The 26,965-nt window shown below is 42.9% G+C and overlaps 1 protein-coding gene across 1 annotated transcript in view; it reads right to left on the bottom strand.

The window, feature by feature from the left end:
- Nucleotides 1-2,495: 2,495 nt before the first annotated feature.
- The window catches only part of LOC308233738 (uncharacterized protein), a gene marked incomplete at both ends in the record, with an annotated part of 51,552 nt that continues 27,082 nt past the window's right edge, over nt 2,496-26,965 (bottom strand). Inside the window, 4 exon segments of the mRNA XM_080640686.1 lie at nt 2,496-3,149; nt 4,039-4,300; nt 4,302-4,342; nt 5,373-5,462. Coding sequence (XP_080496812.1) covers nt 2,496-3,149; nt 4,039-4,300; nt 4,302-4,342; nt 5,373-5,462 — 1,047 coding nt within the window.

Below are 26,965 nucleotides of genomic sequence, written 5' to 3'. Positions count from 1 at the left end.
CAACTGTCATCTAGCCGATCTCAGAGTTAGTTTTACTGCTTGTAGTAGCACCATGCAACTTAGGTGTGTGATTCAGAAAACATTCCAGAGAGATAGTTCAGCACAGGTGAGAGAGGTTTTAAAACTTCTACCCAAAGAAACGATCCATCTCAATTATGTAGAAACATGAGTTAACCAGCGCCTTATTTCTGATTTATTCTAGTGATGTTTTAGAACCCCTTACAGATGATGGTCTAACCAAATGCCCAATTAGCCAGTGACAGAGACAAAGCGATGTCGTCACTAAATCACATTTAGTTTTCCTTTCTCGAGGTGTAAAAGAAGGCTCTGTTTCCCAGCCTCCTTTGCAGTTCTGTGGAAAGCATAAGACTGATTTCAGGTTAATGACATGAGGGTTGAAGTGCTGTGAGCCAACCTCAGGCCTGGTAATAAAAAACGCTGTCTTTGACCTTCTTGATTATTACCCCCACCATTAAAATCTTAGAGGGCACAGGTTGAGATGGTGGCATTGTCCACATGCTGATGGATGAATATAGTTGCCCTGCAGAGTCACCTGATCAGTCTCATATTCAACTGACTGAGGTTTATTAGTTACTGTAGCATAAGATATACTATGATTAATACATATATGGTCTGCCTACTAACCCAGGTAGGGCCTACCACAATATGTTGCACCTAAGTGCTTCATAAATATTTTTACAGATGAATGAATTAGATTAATTTTTACCAAGTCGCTTCACTGTAATGTTCCAGTCTTGACTTCTCTTGTGTGGCATGTTCTAAAAACGTAGTTTATGCATTTTTAAAGGAATAGGGAGCACCGGAGGAATTTAGGAAATATTGGCCAAAGGAAAGAAGATGAAATGGAGGAAGTCTCACACTCAGCTTCCTGGAAAGGATTTCTTTAATTATTTGATTTTAGAATAAAGTATCAAAATTAAACATGACATCACAAAAGTTTTGGAAAAAATTTGAGAAAAATACAAAAACATTTCCCCATGGTGCTATCACTCTAATACAACCATTAGTTACACTTTTGAGTGTTCTTCCCATTTTTCCCCCCACTTATTTTTATTGATTTCAGGGAGGAAGGGAGAGGGAGAGATAGAAACATCAACGATGAGAATCACTGATTGGCTGCCTCCTGCACGCCCTCTACTGGGGATCGAGCCCGAAATCCTGGCATGTGCCCTTGGTTGGAATGGAACCCTTCAGTCCACAGGCTGACACTCTATCCACTGAGCCAAACCAGCTAGGGTGCCACTCATTTTTCTTACATTGTTGCTATCACTCTAATGGGTTCTGACTGCTGTTTTCCATGTGATCATGTAGTCCTTCCTCACAAGCATAATTTTTAGTGGTTCCATCATCGTCCATTTGGGGGATGAACCATTTCATCCTTTTCCATCTTTGAACAGTTAGGTTGTTTCTAATTTTTATTTTGTTTTTAAAAATGATTCTGTGATAAACTTGTTTTTGTAATAAGATTTTCTGTATTTAGAAAATTTTTATTTGAATCTGAAAGAAGCCTTTTCAATGATCTACAACTCTCAGGGTGAAGCTGACTCAGTTCAGATTGTATTCATTTAAGAGCTTGGCTTCCAGTCCAGTGTTCAACCCCAAGTTAGGTCAAGTTCAACTTCTTCATTTGTGTAATTCTCTAAATCACATATACTCACCACATTTCATATATATATTTAAAGATGTTCATGCCAAATATATTTTTGAATCAGTCTCCTAATCACAGTGTCTTATATAATTCTGTAACTGCCCAAAACACACACTCTCTCTCTCTCTCTCTCTCTCTCTCTCTCTCACCCACCCCCTGAGAATAATGAGATGTGTGCATACATCTGGCTAGAAAACATCTGTATGTATAAGGAAAGGTCTCTCTTGATCCTGAGGTTTTATTAAATGGAACAGCTCAGTAAAATATAGCAGCAATAAGAAATAAGGACAGTTATGTCCCAGTCATCTTTCTTTTTGGAACAGGAATTAAAAAACAGAGCCACTTGTAGCCTAGCCTATCTCCACTTCACTAAGTCAGTGCAAAACAGAAATGACTGTTCTGGCCCTTGTCTGATATTTTTTGAAAGCTAGGATGAGCTCCCAATAAAAGACTTAACTTGTGGCTGTGGTATAATTGAAATTTCCTTTGTTTTGCTGTGGAAGTTCTGATGTCGAACACTTATTCTCTCACTAACTGTATGGCTTCAGGTAACTAATTTATTTTCACAGAGTCAAGTATCCTTCATTCATAAAATGCAATCATCGTAACAATGCTGCTTCCCAACACGGTGACAAAGATTCAATATGATAATGGATATAAAGATGCTTTAAAAACTGCAGTGCTCTGGACAGAGTATGATATTTGCTGTTTCTTCTCCACTTCTTTCACCTCCTTCAAAACCAGGGCTGCTCTTGGTTAGGTCAATGCAGAATGTGATTTGGAAGATGTTATGCCTTTCTCAAGCCAACAAACAGCCTTGCAGGGCTCAGCAGGGACAGATGTGGACCTGGAGCTTCCTCTGCAGAGCATCCTTCACCTCCTTGTTTCGGAGGCTATAGATGAAAGGGTTGAGCATGGGAATTATGATGGTGTAGAAGACGGACACTACTTGGTCACTGGTATCATTAGTGAATCCATGAGGCTGAAAATATGTGAAAACCACGGTGCCATAGAAAATGGTAATGGCCAGGAAGTGGGAGGCACACGTGGAGAGGGCCTTCTCCCTCCCAACTGCTGAGCGCATCCTCCCAATGGCCACCAAGACCAAGCTGTAGGAGGTGAGAATGACTGCAGCAGGCACAAGGGTAACCAGAGAAGAGAGGATGTAGAGGACCACCCTTGCTGTGGCTGTGTTGGCACACGCCAGCTGGAGAAGGGGTGGGATGTCACAGAAGTAGTGTGTCACTTGGTTGGGCCCACAGAAAAGCAGGGCGAAGACATTCCCAGTCTGGAGAACAGACTTAACTCCACCCAATGCATAGGAAGCAGCCACCAGCTGGAGACAGGTCCCCTTGGTTATGACAGAACTGTAATGGAGGGGTTGGCAGATGGCCATGAAGCGGTCATAGGCCATGGAGGCTAGCAGGAAGCTCTCAGCTGTGACGTGTACCACAAAGAAGGTCAGCTGGACCACACAGCCCTTTATTTTTTTAAAAAATATATTTTAGCCGAAACCGGTTTGGCTCAGTGGATAGAGCGTCAGCCTGCGGACTGAGGGGTCCCGGGTTCGATTCCGGTCAAGGGCATATACCTTGGTTGCGGGCACATCCCCAGTGGGAGGTGTGCAGGAGGCAGCTGATCGATGTTTCTCTCTCATCGATGTTTCTAACTCTCTATCCCTCTCCCTTCCTCTCTGTAAAAAATCAATAAAATATGTTTAAAAAATATATATTTTATTGATTTTTTACAGAGAGGAAGGGAGAGGGATAGAGAGTTAGAAACATCGATGAGAGAGAAACATTGATCAGCCCTAACCGGTTTGGCTCAGTGGATAGAGCGTCGGCCTGTGGACTGAAAGGTCCCGGGTTCGATTCCGGTCAAGGGCATGTACCTTGGTTGCAGGCACATCCCCAGTAGGGGGTGTGCAGGAGGCAGCTGATCGATGTTCTCTCTCATCGATGTTTCTCTCTATCCCTCTCCCTTCCTCTCTGTAAAAAATCAATAAAATATATTAAAAAAAAAACAAAAAGAAAAAAAAAACATCGATCAGCTGCCTCCTGCACACCTCCTACTGGGGATGTGCCCGCAACCAAGGTACATGCCCTTGACCAGAATCAAACCTGTGACCTTTCAGTCCGCAGGCCGACGCTCTATCCACTGAGCCAAACCAGTTAGGGCAGCCGTGGGCAAACTACGGCAAGAGCGGAGGGTTCTCTTGCTCTCCCCTCCGCTCCTTTACTTTGAGTTTATATTAGTTCACACAAACACTCCATCCATGCTTTTGTTCCGGCCCTCCGGTCCAGTTTAAGAACCCATTGTGGCCCTCGAGTCAAAAAGTTTGCCCACCCCTGGGTTAGGGCCACACAGCCCTTTAAAGAGATGGACTTATTAGAGGCCAGAAAGTTGACCAACAACTTGGGTGTGACCACAGAAGAGTAACAAATATCAAGGAAAGAGAGGACACTGAGGAAGAAATACATGGGGCTATGGAGACAGGAATCTGTGAGAATGAGCTCCATCATCCCCAGGTTGCCCACCACTGTCATGGCATAGATGAGCAGGAAGGCTCCAAAAAGAAGCTCCTGGAGATCTGGATACTTGGAGAATCCCAGCAGGATGAACTGGGTAACGGGTGTGGTTGCCACTGGCAAGGGCTAGTTCTCTAGGTGTCATCTGCAGAGGTGACAATTGATAATCACCCAAACAGTATTACTCAAACATGCCCACCACTGTGCAAGTTGGAATGAGGGAGAACAGTCACAAGAAGCTAAATAAAAATATCATGCTATAGTGGGCAGAACATGGGCTGTGAAGTCAGGCTGACCTGCCTTAATTCTGACTATGGCACTAACTGGTTATGTAACCTTGGATAAGCTACATCTATGAGCCTTAGTTTTCTCATCTGTGGAATGAAGAAAACATGCCTACTTCTCAGGGTTTCTGTGTGGTCTAAAAAAAAAAAGTAAAATATTTGAATGTTTGGGACACACCAGGTGATTGATAAATGTAAGGCTTCTTCCCCAATATCTTATGCCTGTATTGACAAATATGCTTATGACTCTATTTGACAATTCATTGTCTTTTTAAAAACCAAGATATCCTTCACATACCATAAGATTCATCATTTAAAAATGAATAAGTTAGTGGTTGTTAGTATATTCACAAGTATGCAAACATCCCCACTACTTAATTGCAGAACATTTTCATCACCCAAAAAAGAAAACCCTGTACCCATTAGTAGTCATTCCCCATCACTTTCCACTTCCCCAGGCCCTGGCAACCATTAATCTACTTTCTGTTTCTATGGATTTGCTTATTCTGGACATTTCATATAAATAGCTTCATGTAATATGTGGCCTTTTGTGTCTAGTTTCTTTCACTTAATGTTTTCAAGGCTCATCCATGTTGTATTATGTATCAGTATTCATTTTGTCTTCTATTTAAACATCCTTCAGGGCAGCCCCTCCTCTGTATTAAAACCATTTTGTCCTCTGAGAATCTATAGAGTTGACTGTCACCTGGGACATTACCATGTTGGAAATGGTGGTTTAGTGCTTGCTTGTCTCTCTTCCACTATTTTTATCCATAGGAGGACTTGAAATACCCTCTCCCCATACTTTCCTCTCTATTCTATACTTCATCTCCCTCCTCTTCAAGGGTCTGGGGTATATCCTGAAATCAGTCCTAGGAAAACCTCACTGACCTCTTCATCCATGTCAAACAGTTTATCTAGAGGATAAGGAGGAAATGTGGTGCCATTTTGCAGAAGAATATGGAACAGCCTTGTTTCCACCTGTTGTCACAGGAACAGGGTATGACCGAAAGAGCACTTGGAGTGACCGGATGGAGACCTGCTTTCTAGTTCTGGCTCTGTTGCCTAAAATTAGCTTTGTTACCTTGGACAATTTTCTATCTTGGCTTCTGCTTCCTCATTGGCAAAGTCAAGTTTTGGTATGGAAGACGTCTAAGATCACATCTGGTCCTGACAATCTGACAGTGAGTGAGTGCATCTTCCCTGAACTTCCTGCCTGGCTGTGGATCTTTGTGCCAGTGTAGCCCCAGGCAACACAAAAAGAAGCCATGTGAATTTGTCTAGTAAAAGGAGATGCTACACCTGATTGTAACTGACAAGTTTAGGAGGGTCTGTCCAGCTCACAAGGATCTATATGAGTACCTTGGCCAATCAAATATTTTGTCTATAAAGAAGGAAGTTCTGAGAAACATTGTTAACATAAATGGATAGGAATATAAGGAGTTTTTTTTTTTTAAATGATAATGCCACTCAACTCATTGAACTCCTTGTTAGTTAATGCCAAGAATCACATAGTGATGCAGCATCAAAAATTATTTTAAACGCTCCATCATTGGTCAATTTGAGAAGATTCTCCCTCCATTTTGTTGAAAGATTCCCATCTAACTTAAAAAGGATTTTATAAGCAGTCATTAAAGTAATTTACTTTTTCAGCACCTATTTATGAAATTATCTCTGTGTGGGAGCCTGGAAGTTTTGTAGGCTGGTGAAATGACATACTGAAATTCAAGATGGGTTAGAAGCCTGCACTTCTTTTCAAAATGGGAGAAGGGCAATTGTGAAAAAGAAGATGATAAAGGATACATTACCCTCATCACAGATAAACTCTCATGAACATTGGTTTTTCTCAGTAGACACTGAGGTTCTGGAAATTGCTTTCTTTAAAATTGTTTTGCCAATGAATCCCTTGAAAGTTCTTCACTTACCCTCAGGGGTAACCAATCCCAGTTTGAAGACCGTGGCCTTAGAAGAACTAGTCAGTTTCAGGACTCTACCTTCTGCCCGGCTACCTCTCCTTCTTCCCAGAGCTGGGCTTGTGATAATGGGACTTTATAGAATTCATTGGAACACCCCACTCCGCTTCACTGAATTCATTAGAGCACCCCATCCCCACTTCATAGACCAAACTTCTGCTTACTGTAAAGGTTAGAATATGCAACCCTAAAAGTCAGGGTTCTGGTGGTATGGCAGAATCCTCTCACATGAGTCAGTCTTGAAGTTTAACCTAACAAAGTCAACTTCCTGCCCTGTACTCGTATCTCCACTCAGGTATCTTTTGTGTTTACTCTTTTCTAACTTTCTTAGGGGTTTAGTTCTTGTCCATGAGTCTTTGATTTACAATGATTATTAATCTTTTCCTTTTTCTCTGATAGGATGGCAGCTCAATTCCCTACACACACACACACACACACACACACACACACACACACACACACACAAGTCACTCTCAGCATTGTATTTAGGCTGAGCTCGTATCTTCTTCTCCAGTAAATAAAGTTTTCTGTCCTCCTCCCCACCTTCCCACCTCTCACCATCTTTCCATGGTTCAAACTGCATTCCCTTCTAATCCTCTACTACTCTCATCCCAGTTCCCAGCTGGCCTTTCAATTCCTTCAGAGGCTCAACTCTCAGTAAGTCTCAATTGTGGTGACTTTGACCAACAGCCTTACAGGTGTACTATGAGGTTCTCAGTTTGCAAACTGCCTCCAGCTTTCTTCCATAAATCCTGCAAACTCACCCTCAGCCCTTCTAGTCAGCCTTCCCTTACCCAACTGAATTCTTTTTGAGACCATTGCATTTTACTTACACAGATGTATAGAGAATTGTTTAACAGGGCTTTGTCAAGATTTCTAAGTCTTTCTCTCCCATAGTCCCCACAAGATTGTTTTGCTTCCCTTTCACATTATAACGTCTGAAAACAAGAGACTCTTCTAAGTTTCAAATCCAATGAAGAGCAAATCTTTGAACAACTACTGTTATCTGAAAGTATTTGAACATTTGTGGTTGCTCAAAAGTATTTAAACAACAATTTTCAAAATTGTGTGAGACATGGCTTAGGCCATTTTGGAAATTGAAATTCTGTTGAGAGATGGCTTCACTTTCATGACATAAGAGTGAAGTTTGTTAGTGCCCCCTTCGCAGTAGGAACCCACTGGAGTCATCTGGGAAGGCTTCAGAGAGAGGAGGAGCAGGGCTGGGCCAGGAGGAATGAGGAAGGTGGGGCTCCATGGAGGAGATGGGAAAGTGCAACAGCCTTAAGTGAGAATTAAACTCATTTACTAGGCAAAGGTGCATTGGAAAAAAGTAGGAAACCTGATAGAGTTACTCAACAATTTTGAGCCTCATTTTCCTCAGTTTCTGTGAGGGCTGAAAGACAATGTGTGTCAATGGCATACTTCTGGAAAAGGGGTAGGCACTTGATACAGTAGTCCTCCTTTATCCGCAGAAGATACGTTCCAAGACCCCCCAGGGGATGCCTGGGACCATGAGTAGGGTGACTTGAACACAAGCACTGTGATACCACAACAGTCAATCTGATAACCTAGAAGGCAGTGGGGGTCTCAGGAAATGTTTGAAGGCGGACAGAGTAGGGGATGGGGCAGGATGGGGTGGATTTTGGGAGAGAGAGAGAAAGGAGAACAGGCAACCTCAGCTTTCTGAATAAACTCTCGTAGACTTTTTAATAGACAAATACAAACCTTAGCAGATGGTGCTCCCCAGCTTGTTATAGCTGCAGTGAAGACTCAAAATCCTCTGGACCAGCCATGTGGAGAAATTCTGGGACTCACTCTCACTCCAGCTTGTGTCCATCAGGTTCTCCTCCTCAGAGCTGTTTCTGGGATAGCTACTCATCCAGATTTGATGACAGGGCACACACGTAGGATAACAGAATGTGATACTCGGGACCAGAGCTGTGAACACATCCCAGTCTTGTCAGTTTATAAAGATAGCTAGATGCCCTCCTGATCCCAGGTGGCTTTGAAGGCTCTGGGGAGGTCCTTAACCACCCCTACCCCCATATCCTCTCCAGAGGTCCTGGAAGGTTCAGACCTCAGGGAAGAAGAGATTTTCCCCTATAGATTTTGGTCACATACTTTGGTCTTGAGGAGGAGGGAGGCTAGAGTCTCCTTGAGGAGTTGAACTTTTGGTTAATTTTTTGCCAGCAGGAAGATTCAGCAGGACCACGTAGAGCCTTCCCATCTATTTCCAGGATGCTGAGGTTTGGATGAAGAAAAGTCATCTTCCCCTTGGGAACTTGCAGAGACCTTGGGGGACAGTTTACCCAGTTATTTCTAAATGACCCAGGGGGCTTCTCTGCTGGACACAAGGGCCTATCTTGGGCTCTAATGCTGGTCGAATTGGTGACATTGAGCTCTACAAAGGGTGGGTGTAGGGTTAGATAGGGCTAGGGCTCAGTTCCTCACTTTGTGTCTCCACAGTGGTGGGGCACGAGGGGATTTGGAGGCATATGGACCAGGGATTCTGGGGTCTGACCCTTTCTAAGAAGCTCTCCTGGCTTAGGCTATTAGGGAGTCATCTGAGGAGGCACTGGAGGCCTTGTTAACAGAATGGGTAGTTTATTTATATTAGCAATTGAAAAATTATGTATTTAACAATGAAGCTAACTTCTAAACACAGGAAATGCCAATGGGCATAAGCAGGATCCAAAGGAATTGTTCACCTGAAGCAGAGATGCACACAGATCATTTCCGTTGTCACGTTTCCCCTCCTTTACCTCTGACTGTGCTTGGAGGGAGGGGGACAGCTTCCTCCCTATTCACTTGTCAGCTGACACCTCGCCTGAGACTGCGTCATGCTGGGCTCAGCTGAGGCCACTGCAGGGGGCGTGGCTGTGGGTCTGTGAGTCACAGAGGAAAAGGAGGGGAAATGATCTGTGTGCATCTCTGCTTCAGGTGAACAATTCCCTTGGTTCCTCCTTATGCCCATTGACATTTCCTGTGTTTAGAAGTTAGGTTCATTGTTAAATACATAATTTTTTAATTGCTAATATAAATTGAGGTGCGTCTAGTCCAGTGGGTGCTCAGCTGAGCTGTGATGATACTGCACTACCCGACTGGAAGACCAAGAGCAGGACAGGGCAGGGCATCAGCAAAGTATCAGCATTAGTCAAAGGACATGCTTGGACATTAAAAAAGTACCAGGAAATGATAGGACATTGGGATTAAATAATCTCTGGGTGGGTACATGGGTAAAAATATAAAGGACATCTTGGAGACAATTGACACGATTTGAATATGAGCTGTGGATTACATAACAGTACTAGATCACTGTAAACTGTCCTGATTTTGATAACTGTACTGGCTAGGAAGAGAATCACCAACTCTTAGGAATTACTCACTAAAGTGTTTTGTGTTTGGAAAAAATTTCATATAAATTGTCTATCATGTGTATATATTATATAATATATATATATATACATATATATATATATATATATATATATATATATATATATATGGAACAAAATGTAAACAATTTATGACTAGTTTGGTGGCAGATTCCTTTTTTAAAAATATATTTTTACTAGGAGCCCGGCATGCGATTTGAAATTGCGTGGCACCGCCCACCCTTGAATCATCAGTCCAGCCCTGCCTCGCTCCCCGGGCCCTGCAGCAGGCGTGGCCACTGCTGGTCTGGCCCTGCCTCCCTCTCCGGCCTTTGGAGCAGCCCCGGCCGCTGCTGATCAGGCCCTCCCCCAGCATAGGCGCACAGAGGCCCCTGCCGCCCCGCCCCTGACGCTGCATGTGCAACCTCCTCCTGTCCAGTTGATCTGTTATGGCTTCCTGGTTAATTAGCATATTTCTCTATTACATATATAGATTGATTTCAGAGAGGAAGGAAGAGGGATAGAAACATCCTATATAATAAAAGCCTAATATGCTAAGTGTCCGGTTATCCCATCGGCCGTAATATGCTAATGATATGCTAAGGCCACTCAACTGCTTGCTATGATGCGCACTGACCACCAGGGGACAGACACTCTGACCGGTAGGTCAGCTTGCCGCTGGGGTCTGGCCTATCGGGACAGAGTGAGATGGTTTGGACATGCCCTGGAGCCTTCCTGCAGTCCCTCCCTGGCTGGTCAACCTCTTGTGTCCCTCCCCGGCCCCAATCATACACTGGCGGGGTCCCTTGGCCTGGCCTGCACCCTCTCGTAATCTGGCACCCCTTGGGGGATGTTGGAGAGCCTGTTTCAGACCAATCCCGCAGGCCAGGTCAAGGGGCCCCACTGGTGCATGAATTCGTGCACCGGACCTCTAGTCAATGATGAAAGAGAATCATTGGTTCACTGCTGCCTGCACACCACCTACTGGGGACCCAGCCTGCAACCTGGGTATATGCCCTCAATGGGAATCAAACTGTGACCACCTGGTTAATAGGTCAACACTCAATCACTGAGTCATGCTGGCCATGTGGTGGCAGACTTCTTTTAATCAGTGAACAAATATCTTGCCCAGAAGCCAGGTAGCTAATTTTTTCTGAAAGCTCGTTGGCCAGAAGTAGATCATATATATGGTCACCTCTCACCATAAAGGTAACTGGGAAAGAAAGCACTTGGCTTATTGGCTTATTAAGCATGTATAAGGGAGAAGGAGTAGGGGTGGTTGCTGTGTCTGCAACACTGGGCTCAGATTGGTAGGGGAGGCAGGTGACTTCTTAATCCGCTGATGTTAGCGGAGGGTCAAAAACCCTGAGCTGGATGGATTTGGTGTCTATTTTTATGCTGCTGTCTCTATGAAGAAGAAATGGAAACTTTCTCTTATCCACTTTGAATATCTTCTCCTTCATGTTTAAATTCTACTTACGTATAATACCTACTATTCACTCATACCTCTGTAGGCATTACTTTATTTATTAATAATTATTTTTAAAAAATATATTTTTATTGATTTCACAGAGGAAGGGAGAGGGAGAGAGAGATAGAAACATCAATGATGCGAGAGAATCATTGATCAGCTGCCTCCTGCATGCCCTTTATTGGTGATTGAGACCACAATCCGGGCATGTGCCCTTGACTGGGATTGAACCTGGGACCCTTCAGTTTGCAGGCCGATGCTCTATCCACTGAGCCAAACTGGCTAAGGTTGTTTATTAATTCAATAGCTATCAATTCAATACCTACCGTGTGCAAGGGACCATGCATGGTTCCTTTGCCTTAGATAAGTCCTTTGTCTTAGACACCCAAAGGAGCAGGAAAGGAACCTGGTAGGAGCTAAGGAACTCTAGGACTCTAGGAACTCATCAAATTTACATGTGCGGTTCCATGACCTTAAAGATTCATCAGAGATGAAACTCGCAATTTTGCTGAAAAATGAATTCAAACCACCTGCACCATCCCGTTGGTGTTTGGGGTGAGTCACTTTCTAGTGAGTGAATTTAGCTGAGCCCCCAGCATTTGCACCTCAGCATGCCTTTGTTGGATATGCATTTTATAAGGAAATTATATGCTATAGTGACATTTCAAAGATTGAGGATTGGATACATTTCCAGAAATATCATTTAATAATGTAAAGTCTAGCCTAGTGCCATGTTTTCTAAAAGTCAGTCATGATGTTTGCTAAATCTACATGCTACTTGTAATATTTACTTAATATTTTAAAAACCCAACTCATTTAAAAATGAACTAAATCTAGCTCTACCTTAAGAAAAAACATTCCTAAAATCCTTGTATTTAATATAACAGTTGTTCATTTTTAATGCACATTAAAAATATAACATTAAAATAAATTTAACTTATGTCTCTCCTAAAATCTTGGGGTCCACACTAACATGGCTTTGGGAATTACTTAAACCGGGTTTAAATCCTGATTTTGATATTTATTAGCGGTGTACCCTAGGGTTAATCACATAATGCTATGATTAGTAGCTTTCTCATCTGTAAAGTGGATTGAAAACCCCTACCTCACAGGAATGTTGAGAGAACCAAATGAGATACAGCACCTATAGTGTGTAGCAGCATACTCCTAGTACTTAGCAAGTTTCCAGTTAATGATAGCTTATATTGACTATGCCTTGCAGTTTAGATTTACCAATTGCTGAATATAATTTTGTCTTCCTGGAAACAAAGACAAAAAGAGTAACCTATTTGACTGCATACTAATGCAGTAGATTTTCCTTGGGGTGCTAAATGAGATTGGGATGAAGAAGAAAAAGGTGACTGTGAGGTAGAATTGGAACAAGATGATCATCTCCAGGGAAGAGCAAGCCTGGGGGAAGCGCTGCTGTCCATTCACGAGGGTGCTGAAAAGGCGCAGTGCCACAGACAGCAAGTCGCAAATAATTTGTCTAAACACATCTCTGCTTCCTAAAAATAATATCTCAGGTACGCCTCTTCTTTCCCACCTTTCTTACAGCCTGTCACCTCAGCCTTTCAGCTACATCTACCTTTCTCTCTTATCCCACCCCAACTTCTCTTCTAGCTGGCTGATTGCTCACCTTCCTGCAAATAATGCTCACAGCAGCCAGCATATGCTTCCTTCCTAGGATGGGGCTGAGTGTGGGAAGCATCAGCAATAAACCTCTGAGAGCTAGTGACTACAAAATGCTTTCTCCCTCAGTCATAAACAGCCCTCAGTGTTAACGTGGCTGGATTACAGCCTCAAGAACGGAGGATGCTGAGGATGACAGCTTTCAGAAACACGGTTTATTCTGTGCTAAACTCATCAGGCATGTACTGGCCCTGTGCTCATGCAGTCAGCGCTTTGCAAGTAATGCCCTGCTCGAATTCCTGTTTTATTCTTCAAGCTTATGATGGCTTTCTTTCTTCCCCAATCAAATTTATCTTTCCAATAATTCAATGTCCAATTTAAACTTTCCCTTCCTTAGACCATTCTAACTGAAAGCAACACTTCTTTATTTTGAAATCCTACAGCACTTTCCCTTGGACATGCCACTTAGTCATTGGTTAGAAACTGTTCTAAGCTCATTTTAATTACTAAACATGTGGCAGTTTTGCCCCTCCGGTCAAAATATAGGCACCTTGGAGGGCAGGGACCAAGGTGTTTTCAAGTTCTGTATTCCATATAGTTCCAAACATCGCAGGGTACACTGTGGTGCTCAATATTTATTGGTTGAATAATAGAAAGAAATGACTTTGGGGGAAATGAAAGAAACAGAAAAGTGAATTGAAATTGACTAATAGCAACTCAGAAAGGTCACAGGACCAGGGAATCTGGTACTTCCTCCCAATTAGGCCAGAAAGGATGACTGGGGATTGGATATAGGAGGAAGTGGTTGGAACTGGGAAAGAGAAGGCTACAGGAGGCTTTGCAAATATAGACTGAGGTGTGTCTCAGCCTAAATTTTGAGAGTTGCAAGAAACTAAATTCAATCTTATCTGAATAAATTGTCATAGAAATGTAGAATCACAGACTTGGAAGGGGCATCAGGTGTCCCCCCAAAAGGCATTGGCTGATGCATAATTCAACTTTCAACATCATCATCAGGTGAGCAACAAACCTCTACTCAGACACTCTAGAATTGGGAATTTCCCTAGCTATAGAGACAATAAGTTCAATGGAATGAATTTCAGTTTGTCTCAGTTCAACTATTAAAAAAAATGAGAACCTAATGTATATTTAGTATTGTGGTATGTGCTCCTGCTGGGAGAGAGCAGATTATCTGTGGTTCTGCATTTCTAAGGAAGCTAGGGGGTTGTGGAGGGTTTTCTACAACCTTTTGTCAGGTTCATTTCTAGTTTTCTATCTTTCCCTATCCTTCCCTCTCTAGTTAATTCTTTCCACAACTTCGTTTTTTATCTTCTCCTTTTCTCCCGTACATTCACCATGACTCTAGACTTTCTAGGAGCATTCAATTCCTGGGGTGGGTTTCTTGAATATAATGAGGGCAAATGAAATTATTACTCTGTGTACTGAGAACATATGTAAAAGATGGAAGAAACCTTGAAAACTATGTATCCAACTCTGTCATTTAAAATGAGACACCAAGGGCCAGAATGAAAAAATGTTCCATCACTGATCACCAGATCAAATGGATAGTGAAGGTGAGTGAGGTTAGCAGTCAATATTTTCACGCAGTAGATCCCAGGTGAATGTTCTCAGTGAACCAACACTCAGGTTTGTAAAATAAAAAGACTAATAATTTGAGCTGGCCTGTATGTCACATTTGCATATCATTTCCATACACCCACATTAACTCCCTGCAGTCCTTTCTCAAGTGAGAATGTATCATTGTGTCCCTTGTTTGTCATTTTTAGTTTTTCATCTCTCTATTGCTGTTACCCACTCAGTCTTTGGCCCAGATCCCTGCAGCAGGCAAAGGGAAAAAGTATTCATAGCACATTAAAATTAAACTTCAGACAACTTCGTTCCTCTGGCCATCTGGCCCCTGATAGAACAGTCACTTCTCAAAGGCAGGGGGTCTTGACCTCACTATTCTATCAAGTGCTCAGAAAAGGGGGATTCTTAGTAAGCAGGCCCAGGTTGGAAAGGTGAATGGTGACAGGCACAGCCATCCAGAGATAGTTAGGACACATAATTTGATAATTATTTTAATACAAGACTCTATATTCCTGGAGGGCAGGGACTTTCTTATTCATCACACTAACTCCAGCATGAAGTACAAAGTAAACCTTATATATTTGTTGAATGCATGAAAGTATGAAGTTATATAAAAAGTGTTATGCCCTTCTATAGGGGTATAAAAACCAAACATTAGTTGCTTATCTATTGAATGAATCATCTCTAGAGAAAATAACATTTCATGCTTTTGGAAACTTCACAGCCATTCTCTCATTTGATCTCTACCACAGATTTCTGGAGTAGGTACCCACTGGGAAAGGCCATATGAAGTCCTAAGTGCTATACAAGTATAAAGTATTGTTATTTTGACATAATTAGTGTATTTATCAATTTTTGGAACAGGTATTCCCAGTCTTAGATTAGTTTCCTGGGAGGTAGAATTTCAAAATGTATCCTCCAAAACTTATTAGAGAAGAGTAACATATAAGTGCTTAATAAACACATATGAATGAAGCACTGAGGAATCCAATTTGAGTCAGCTTAAACAAAAAGAAGAGGATTTATCATCAGGTGACAGAGGTATCTCACAGCCTTGGTGATGAATTACAAATTCACTTATGGTCCTTTCTTTTTTTTTAAATATATTTTATTGATTTTTTACAGAGAGGAAGGGAAAGGGATAGAGAGTTAGAAACATTGATAAGAGAGAAACATTGATCAGCTGCCTCCTGCACACTCCCTACTGGGTATGTGCCCGCAACCAAGGTATATGCCCTTGACTGGAATCGAACCTGGGACTCTTGAGTCCACAGGCCGATGCTCTATCCACTGAGCCAAACTGGCTAGGGCTATGGTCCTCCTTTCAAGAGCTGGAGCTTAATTCCCTTCCCCTGGCCTGGACTTAGTGTCTCAGTCCTAGTGAATGAAATCTGGAAGAAGTTATGGTGTGTGACTTCGGAGACTTGGCCCTTCCACTAATTTTCTAGAGCTGCTGCACCAAAGTACCGCACACTGGATGACTTCACAGAAATGTATTGTCTCACAGTTCTGGAGGCTAGAAGTCTGAGATCAAGGTGTTGGCAGGGTCACTTCCTTTTGAGAGCTGTGAGGGAGAATCAGTTTCTTTCCCAGCTTTCTGGTGGTTTGCTGGCAATCTTTTGGTATTTGTCTCACTCTCTGCCATAATCACACAACAGTTTCCTTGTATGCATGTCTGTCTTTGTGTTCAAGTTCTCCCTTTATAAGAACATCAGTCACGTTGGATTAAGGCACACCATAATGACCTCATTTTAACCTGATGACCTCTGTAAAGACCTTATCTCCAAATAAGGTCTCATTCTGAGATTCTGAGGGTTAGGACTTCAATATGGGAATTAGGGGGAGAGTACAATTCAACTCATAGCCATTATAAAAGGCCTGTGGCTTTCCCCCTGCTCTCTTGTTAGATCACTCACTTTGGGGGAATGTTGGGAGAACAGTCAACAGGACCTATGGCAAGGAACTGAGGCCTCCTGCTACCAACCATGTGAATGAGCCACATGGACAGCAGCTCCTCCAGTGAATTACAAATTCACTTATGGTCCTCCTTGTTGAGCTTCAAGATGACTGATGACTGCAGCTCTTGCTGGTATCTCCCCCCAACTTTACTGAGGCATAATTGACAATTAAAAATTGTATATATGTAAGGTATACAATTTAATGACATACTGCGAATCACTGTAATTAACATAACCATCACCTCACATGGTTTAAATATAAAGTGGTAAGAACACTTAGGATTTACTCTCTTAGCAAATTTCTAGCATGAAATCACAGTATTGTTAACTATAGTCACAGTGTTATATATTAGACCTCCAGAATTTACTCCTTTTGCATAACTGAAACTTCATGCCTCTTCCCTAACATTTTCTATTTGCCCATCTCCCTAGCCCTTGACAACTGCCATTCTCCTCTCTGCTTCTATGAGTTTGACTATTTTAGATGCCACATATAAGTGAGACCATGCAGTGAGACCATTTGTCCTTCTGTGTCTGACCTATTTATTTCACTTAGCATAATCCCTCCTGCTTCATCCATGTTGTCACAATGGCAGGAGTTCCTTCTTCTTAACCGCTGAATAATATTCATATATATATATATATATATATATATATATATATATATGTATATATCTCTCACATTTTTAATATTTATGTAGACAGAGACATATCTCATATTTTTTTAAATGTGATGCTACAATGATTGAGCTACTTTATTGCAACAGCTATATATCTTTTTTTTTTTAATATATTTTTTATTGATTTTTTACAGAGAGGAAGGAAGAGGGACAGAGAGTTAGAAACATCGATGAGAGAGAAACATCGATCAGCTGCCTCTTGCACACCCCCTACTGGGGATGTGCCCGCAACCAAGGCACATGCCCCTGACCTTGAGTCCGCAGGCCGACGCTCTATCCACTGAGCCAAACCGGTTTTGGCTATATATCTTTTTTTTTTAAATAAATCTTTATTCAGATTACTACAATTGTTTCTCCTTTTCCCCCCCATAGCTCCCCTCCACCCGGTTCCCACCCCACCTTCTACCCTTACCTCTCCCCCACTGTCCTCATCCATAGGTGTATGATTTTTGTCCAGTCTCTTCCTGAACCCCCTATACCCCTTTCCCCCTGAGAATTATCATTCCACTCCCTTTCTATGCCACTGATTCTATTATATTCACCAGATTATTCTGTTCCTCAGGTTTTTAATTCACTTGATTTTTAGGTTCACTTGTTGACAGATATGTATTTGTTGTTCATAATTTTTATCTTTACTTTTTTCTTCTTCCTCTTCTTTAAGTATACCTTTCAGCATTTCATATAATACTGGTTTGGTGGTGATGAACTCCTTTAACTTTTTCTTATCTGTGAAGCTCTTTATCTGCCCTTCAATTCTGAATGATAGCTTTGCTGGGTAGAGTAATCTTGGTTTTAGGTTCTTGCTATTCATCACTTTGAAAATTTCTTGCCACTCCCATCTGGCCTGCATAGTTTCTGTTGAGAAATCAGCTGACAGTCGTATGGGTGCTCCCTTGTAGGTAATTAACTGTTTTTCTCTTGCTGCTTTTAATATTCTCTCTTTGTCTTTTGCTCTTGGCATTTTAATTATGATGTGTCTTGGTGTGGTCCTCTTTGGATTCCTTTTGTTTGGGGTCCTGTGCGCTTCCTGGACTTGTAAGTCTATTTCTTTCACCAGGTGGGGGAAGTTTTCGGTCATTATTTCTTCAAATAGGTTTTCAGTATCTTGCTCTCTCTCTTCTTCTGGCACCCCCATAATTCTGATGTTGGTATGCTTGAAGTTGTCCCAGAGTCTTCTTACACTATCTTCAACTTTTTGGATTTTTTTTTTTTTGCTTTTTGCTTTTTCGGTTGAGTGTTTTTTGCTTCTTTGTATTTCAATTCTTTGACTTGATTCTTGTGTTCCTCTAGTCTGTTTTTGGGTCTCTGTATAATATTTTTTATTTCAGTCAGTGTATGTTTAATTTCTAGTTGGTCCTTTTTCATATCTTCGAGGGTCTCGTTATATTTATTGGCCTTTTCTAGGATATTCTTGAAAAGCCTTATAACCGTGGTTTTGAATTCTATATCCAGTCATTTGTTTTCCTCCATTTCTTTCATTTGTGATCTGTTTCTTTGACATCACATTTTCACTGCTTCCCTGAGTTGGTAGGGTAGATTTGTGTGCTAGGTTTCCTATATGGCCCAGTGGGTCTGCCTCCCCAGTTAACCTGAGGTGGACACTCTTGGTGCACCCCTTTGTGGACTGTGTGTACAGCCTTGTTGTAATTAAGTCTTGATTGTTGTTGGTATCACTGGGAGGAATTGACCTCCAGGCCAGTTGGCTGTAAGGATCAGCTGTGTCTATGCTGGGAGAAGTTCGGTGCTGGAGACAGCCTTATAGGATTAGACTTGCCAAATTGCAATGGCCTCTGTGCTCAGCTTGGATGGGGTTGAGTCTCAGGGCGGAGCAGACAGTCTTGGCTTCCAGTCAGCCTTGCCCTTGCGCGCACGCGCGCACCTTCAGACCTCTGCCTTCCTCAGCTCCCGAGTCTCCGCCCGAGAGTCCAGACTCCCCCCGTAACAGCGTGGGTCCCCAGGGGCTCGCCCGGAACTGGGGTTCAGTGCAGTCAGAACTGGGGTTCAGTGCAGTCGGGGGCTTCCTTCCCCCTTCCGCCAGAGAAAGTCAGCCAGGCTCTCAGCCGCCCTTCCTCTCTGCGCGCACAAAGACCCTTTGCTGTACCTCCAATTCTCTGTGAGCTTTTCTCTTTCCTTCTAGTTGTAGAATTTTCACTCAGCCAGCTTTCCTGTGGTTCTGGATGGTGTCCGTTCTGTCTTTTAGTTGTAGTTTTGAAATTGTTGTGCGAGGCAGCAGTTTAGGTGCTTACCTATGCCGCCATCTTGGTTTCTCCCATATCTCATATTTTTTAATCCATTCATCTGTTAGGTTGTTCCCCTATCTTGGCTATTGTGAATAATGTTGCAATGAACATGGGAGTGCAGTTATCTTTTTGAAATTCTGATTTCATTTCATTTGGATATATAGCCAGAAGAGGGATTGTTGAATCAGAAGGTAGCTCTATTTTACATTTTTTGAGGAACCTTAATACTGCATTTCATAATGACTATACCAATTTATATTTCCACCAACAGTGTGCAAGGTTCTGGCTGAGCAGAGCCACTCAGTTCAGCTACTCTGGGATTCCTGACCTGCAAAATTGTGACATAATGAATGTTTGTTGTTTAAAGCTACTAACTTTTGGGGTGATTTTTATGCAGCAATGGATAACTAAAACAGACCCCACTGGAAGGGAGAAGGCAGGAATCAGTAGGCAGGAAAGTAGACAGAATTCTCTGCCTCTAGCTTTCTACAGAGAGCAATGTGGTAACCTCAGGGCTCCCAAGTTCACATGTTCCAGTGACACAGAACCCTTAATTCCAATTTCTGAGTGAGAGAATGTGTGGTCCAACTCGGGTCAGCTTTGTCCTGAGGATAGGTTTAGGGATAAATAGAAGTTATGTGAAATTTTATGATTATATCATTTTGGGGAAAAAGCTCATTAAGAAAACGAATGGAAGACTACATAAAAAATGATGACTTGGAATGAATGAGAAAATAAATTGCAAATGAAAAATGTTCTAAAGCTGACTAAAAAATTACAAAAATTTAAAAAATTGCATGATACTAATATTTGTATTAGCTCTGATGGTTGGGAATGGTTTCCACAGGCTATCTTTTGGCTCTGTACATTTCAAACCCACATGCATCTGAATGCTGTGGACTCTGTGAGCGCCATGGTCTGAATTCTGGCTTTGCCTTTTCATGATTGATGCTGGGTGAGTCAGTACAGTGCTCCTAGAACCCATTCTCCACTGGAATGATTTGCAATAACATAACTAAATATAAAAATATTTACAAATCACATAGATATATGCAATAATCACAAGCATAGTGTATTTCTACCTCAACTACTCCTTAGCTGGGCCTGCCCTTGCCTGCAGCCACTCTAGTGGGAGGGATAGTATGCTGAAGGGGAAATTGAGGTTAAAAAAACACAGTGTTTTTAACCAATCGTGGCTTATATGTCTTCTTTTTAAGGTTGTACAAAAAACATCTGACCTTCCCGGGGCCTTGGAATGGTCTGGGCAGGTAAGGAGCCCCGAAGTCTTGGTTTGTCACCTTCATGGAAAATTTATCTCTGGGCAGGGTCTTGTAAAAGAAAATAGTTGCTGGAGACTGAAACTGGTGGAAGAGGTGTGAGTCCTTGAAGAAATGGAAAAAAAGTGCTATGGCAATAATTACAATATACTGTGTGAAGAGATGCGGGCAGACTAAGAGAGCACATGTGGAAGTGGGGGATTGACTCAGGCTGCATGGTAGAAGTCAGGAATGCTTGTTGTGGAAAATGACATCTTGGGTAAATTATGGTGGTTGAGTGGAGCGGGGAGAATGTTCCATGAAAATAGGTAGCATATATAGATGGAGGAAAAAGACTGACTTGGGGCACAGTAAATATCTTAGTGATGTTGGAGTGAAGGGTCTGAGGCTGGGCTTGCTGAGTAACAACCCAGGAAATCAACCGGATCAGTTCATGAGGGGCCTGACAGGTCATGCAAGGCTCTTTGAATTCTCCCCTGAGGGACATGGGGACTCAGTGAAGGGTTTGGAGCAGAGAACTTAGATAATCAGATTTGCATTATCACCCCGGCACTTTCAGTCAGTATTGGAGACTTAACGGTGTTAGAAAGTTATCCTCAGACAATTTGGTGATCTAGTAGGCTTTTTAAAAAAAATCGATTTTAGAGAGAGGAAGGAAAAGAGAGGGAGAGAAATATCATGTGAGAGAGAAACATCGATTGGTTGCTTCACACCTTGACCCAGGGATCAAACTCATAACCTGGGCATGTGACCTGACTGGGAATTGACCCACTATCTTCTGGTGTGTGGGCCGATGCTCCAACCAACTGAGCCATACCAGCCAGGGCCCAGCCTCAGCATTTTATCTTTTATCATCCAAGCCCCTCAGGTTTTTCTTTGAGGCAGGATGAGTTGATTTTAGGATGCATATCCTGGCAGAACAAAGAAAGGGGAGGATTCCACCCACAATGAGAGGCTGTAAATTTCCATTGAGTGCCCCAATCCTAAGTATGGTGCCTTAATTAGGAATTTGTCCACAAGACATGGGACTTTATCAATCAAAGAGTCACCTAGCTCAACTGAACATGGCATATGTCTACCAGGAGGCAGAACTGGGCGAAGGGCTAGTGACTTGATAATGGCACACAAGGCAGGGTCCACAGGGCCTCGTAGATCTGCAGTCTTGGTTAGGCCAGCAATGAGCAAACAATCCCAGGGCAGGAGCAGGGCATGTGAGGCTGGATACTTGGAAGAAAGTATAAATATAGGGTGGGGTTAAGCTAATTTGTACCCAGAGGATTTATAACTTTCTTCCTGCGAAGGGGTGTGGAGTAAAATGGGTGAGGTCTTAGTGTCTGAAAAGGCCCAGGGAGACAACCGGGAGGCTGCTGTGTTTATCTGCCCAAGAGGATGTCACAGTTTTGGATGGGAGCCATTTGAAATGGGTATCTCTGAAGTACAAATATCTTCTTGAACAGATCACCTCACTGGGTAGCTAAGGTCTTGGCTTCCAGAAGCTCCTTGGTGCTGCAAGGTGGGCAGGAGTAAGTCTCACTCTCTCTAAGACATTAGTCCTGCCGGGTCCAATATGGTAGCCACTAGTCAAGTATGGCCACTGAGAGCTTGAAGTGTGGCTGGTTCAAATGAGATACATTGTGAGTAGAAGATACTCTTTGGATGTTAACAATTTAGTATGAAAAAAGGAATGTAAAATATCTCGAGTAGTTTTTAAATATTGATTGCATATTGAAGTGGACTATATTTTTGATATATGGGTTCATTAAAATATATCATTGAAATTAATTTCACCTAGTTATTTTAATTTAAAAAATGTAATTATTAGTAAATTTAAATGACATATGTTGCCTGTATTTGTGGCTTGCATTATGTTTCTGTTGGGGAGCGCTGTCTCAGTTCATCAGGGCTTTCGGTTATTATAGGACAGGGACTCCCATGTCTCTTCCTGGCTCTTCCTTCCTTCTCTAAACCCTGGAAACTCATCTTTACTTATTCCTCACCCACTGCCCTGAAAGTAGCCACAGTCAAGCCCTGAGGTAATTAGAGCCTGAGGGATAATCTTCAGGAATTGCTAGGAAGAGGCAACACCAAGAGAGGAGATAAGAAAGGCTAAGAGCCCACCTCTCTTCTGCATAAGAAAGGAGTAAAGAGCCAGCAAGCCCTCCTAGGTCCCAACCGGGTTGATTCCTCCCTATCCCCAGAGGACTTGGAGACATCTTTGGTTGTCACCATTGGGTGTGGAGAAGATGCTTCTGGCATTTTAGATAGAGGCCAGACATGCTGCTAAACACACTGTACTGGACAGCCTACAACAGAGAATTATCCAGCTCCAAGTGTTAATAGTGTCAAGGTTGAGAGACCCTGGGCCTAGAAAATGTTACCAGAAAGGGACTGGCTGGAGTGGATCTGCCTTGGACCAGCCTGTAGCGTGTGGGTTCTTCCTTTGTGCAGGAAAGAATTCACAATATGAGTCCAGGTGATTTTGACAATATGTGTATTAAAGCTGGGGACAGTGAAACAAGGAAGGGCTTAGGATAGAAGAAGCAACAGGAGAGAAGCTATGTGGGGTTGTTGTCAGGTCACTGAGAAGTTAGAGAAAAGGGGGCCTTGGAGATAGGTTCAGGGGTTAGCCCAGGGCAAGCTGGCGCTGCCCATTGCTCCCTTGGTTGCAAATCTCTTGGGATCCCTTAGAGTTTAGGAGATGCATGCCTGTGGGGAAGAAGAGATGGAAGGGAAAGGCAGGGGGCCTGCTGCTGGGAGGGAGAGAGTGCACTGGGTACTTCTGATTTGAGGGTTTTAAAGGCTGGGAGTTTAGGGGAGGTCTCTTAGGGAAGGATCTAAATAGGATATTCATCAGCTTTTCTAGGTTTTTCTGCTTTTATAGGCCTGGAGCTGAAATACAACTGAGGCCTAGATGTTATCTCTAGAGAGGAAAGGTCAGGGGGTCTAAACTGCATGATCATCAATATACCAGGGGAGGAAAGACCACCCTGGGGGTGAGGTATGGTGTTAGTTTTGTCTGTTGTTAGGCACCCAGAGCTTTCTGCCCTGGTGACCTTCTATATCTGGCTGTAAATTGCTCAGCCAGTTTGTTCAGCTACCTGTCTCAGTTTACCCATTCCACATGTCAAGGAATTTCCTAGATATCCTGGCCCAGAAAGGCCTTGGGTACCCTTGAACATGGGTCAAGAGGGAGGTTGTGAACACTGACAGAACAGAGGAGTCTGCTCTGTCCTCTCCCATTCCTTGGCTTTCTTGATCATTAGTGACTCATGGCCCTTCCCTTGCACTCCTAAGCCTGCCTGAACTCATCCTGATGGAGAGAGAAGACATTCTCCTTCCCAGGTGTGACTCACTTGACCCATGCCCCACATAGAGACCTTTGTACGGGAGATAAGCCTTCTAGGAGAGAGGTCTGGAGAAGGGTTGGTCCAGAGGGGTGGTGGTTAGCTGCTCATTCTTTTTCTCTGACCTTTCCTCCCTGTAGTAGGTAGTTAGGTAGACATGAGCAGAAGAGGAATAATAAGTTGAGTACAGAAGATCACCAGAATGGAAAGCCCTGGATGTCTAGCAACAAACAATTATAAGGTGGTACCTCAACTCCTGGGTGACTTTTCCTTCCCTAGCATATTGCTGGTCATGCAGTTTGGACCCTCCCTGACCTTTCCTCCCTTGGCATGTTGCTAGTCATGCAGTAGACACCCTTAGAGAAGAGCCAGGAGGCTGGAGAAAAGCCTCATGTGATTCCCATATAAGCCCTTGCATGGCCACTCCCTTAAGCATTAAGCCCTCAAGACAATTTGGTTCTGACTTGCATCAAATAATCTTAAGAACAAAGCCACGTGTCTGTTGACCACAGAGGCAGAGTTTTCGTCAAACTAGACCTCAGAGATAACATCTAGACCTCAGTTGTGTTTCAGCTCTAGGCCCAGAAAAGCAGCAAGGTCTGGTGGGGTGATGCCATAGTGGACATCAGGACCTTCTGTGATGACTGTGATTCCCTGCCCTGGCACTGACTAATCAGTGGAGACCACCATCCTGAGGGGACACACCAGGAAAGCTGATGAATAGTCTATTTTTTAAAATTTAATGAATCTTTATTGTTCAGATTATTACAATTGTTCCTCTTTTTTCCCCCCATAGCTCCCCTCCACCTGGTTCCTACCCCACACTCTGCCCTTACCTCCCCCTGAACTGTCCTCATCCATAGGTGTACGATTTTTGTCCAATCTCTTCCTGCACCCCCTACACACCTTTCCCCCAAGAATTGTCAGTCCACTCCCTTTCTATGCCCTTGATTCTATTATATTCACCAGTTTATTCTGTTCATCAGATTTTTTATTCATTTGATTTTTAGATTCACTTGTTGATAGATATGTATTTGTTGTTCATAATTTTTATCTTTACCTTTTTCTTCTTCTTCCTCTTCTTAAAGAATAACTTTCAGCATTTCATATAATACTGGTTTGGTGGTGATGAACTCCTTTAGCTTTTTCTTATCTGTGAAGCTCTTTAACTGACCTTCAATTCTGAATGATAGCTTTGCTGGGTACAGTAATCTTGGTTGTAGGTTCTTGCTATTCATCACTTTGAATATTTCTTGCCACTCCCATCTGGCCTGCATAGTTTCTGCTGAGAAATCAGCTGACAATCATATGGGTGCTCCCTTGTTGGTAATTAATTGTTTTTCTCTTGCTGCTTTTAATATTCTCTCTTTGTCTTTTGCTCTTGGCATTTTAATTATGATATGTATTGTTGTGGTCCTCTTTGGATTCCTTTTGTTTGGGGTTCTCTGTGCTTCCTGGACTTGTAAGTCTATTCCTTTCACCAGGAAGGGGAAGTTTTCTGTCATTATTTCTTCAAATAGGTTTTCAGTATCTTGCTCTCTCTTCTTCTGGCACCCCCATGATTCGGATGTTGGTACGCTTGAGGTTGTCCCAGAGGCTCCTTACACTATCTTCAAATTTTTGGATTCTTTTTTCTTTTTTCTTTTCCGGTTGAGTATTTTTTGCTTCTTTGTATTTCAAATCTTTGACTTGATTCTCGCAGTCCTCTAGTCTGCTGTTAGGTCTCTGTATAATATTTTTTTATTCCAGTCAATGTATTTTTAATTTCTAGTTGGTCCTTTTTCATATCCTCGAGGGTCTTGCTAAATTTATCGGCCTTTATTGGAAATTCTTGAAAAACCTTATAACCGTGGTTTTGAACTTGATATCCAGTTGCTTGCTTTCCTCCATTTCTTTCATTTGTGATCTGTTTCTTTGTCTCTGCATTTTTGCTGCTTCCCTGAGTTGGTAGAGTAGCTTTGTGTGCTAGGTGTCCTATAGGGCCCAGTGGCTCAGCCTCCCCAGTTACCTGAAGTGGACACTCTTAGTGCACCCCTTTGTGGACTGTGTGCACAGTCTTGTTGTAGTTAAGTCTTGATTGTTGTTGGTATCACTGGGAGGAATTGACCTCCAGGCCAATTGGCTGTGAGGATCAGCTGTGTCTATGCTGGGAGAACTTCTGTGCTGGAGACACCCTTATGAGACAAGACTTGCAAAATTGCAAAAGCCTCTTTGCTCAGCTTGGATGGGGCAGAGTTTCAGGGCGGAACAGACAGCCTTGGCTTCCCGTCAGCCCTGCCCTATGAGGCCCCTGGGTCTCAGTGTCCCTCAGTAATCACTGCAAGCACCTCTGAGAGAAAGCCGCCCTCGAGTTTTGCCCGCTGCCAGACAGTCCAGTTTCTCCCTGAATGAGTCTGAGTTCCCAGAGTCTCGTCTGGAACTGGAGTTCAGCACAGTTGGGAGCTTCTGTCTCCCTCCCGCTTGAGAAAGCCAGCGGCGCACTCAGCAGTCAGTCCTCTCCGTGTGCGCGCCTCCGGACCTCTGCCTTCCGCAGCTCCCCTGAGTCTCAGTGTGCTTTTCTCTTTCCTGACAGTCCAGATCCCCCCCGAATGAATCTGGGTTCTCAGAGTCTCGCCCAGAACTGGAGTTCAGCACAGTCTGGAGCTTCCATCTCCCTCCCGCTTGAGAAAGCCAGCCACTCACTCAGGCGCCAGTCCTCTCCGCACTCACGTCTCCCTACCTCTGCCTTCCACATCTCTTCTGAGTCTCAGTGTGCTTTTCTCTTTCCTTCTATTTGTAGAATTTCCACCCAGCCAGCTTTCCTGTGGTTCTGGGTGATGTCCGTTTTGTCTTTTAGTTGTAGTTTTGAAATTGTTGTGCGAGGCAGCAGTTTAGGTGTTTACCTATGCTGCCATCTTGTTTTTTTTTTTCTGAATAGTCTATTGAGACCCTCCCCTGAGACTTCC

The sequence above is a fragment of the Plecotus auritus genome (assembly GCF_963455305.1).
Source record: "Plecotus auritus genome assembly, chromosome: 9".
NCBI classification, from domain to species: domain Eukaryota; kingdom Metazoa; phylum Chordata; class Mammalia; order Chiroptera; family Vespertilionidae; genus Plecotus; species Plecotus auritus.
Note: the sequence above shows the minus strand (reverse complement) of the source record. Positions and strands in the feature narration are given on the sequence as shown.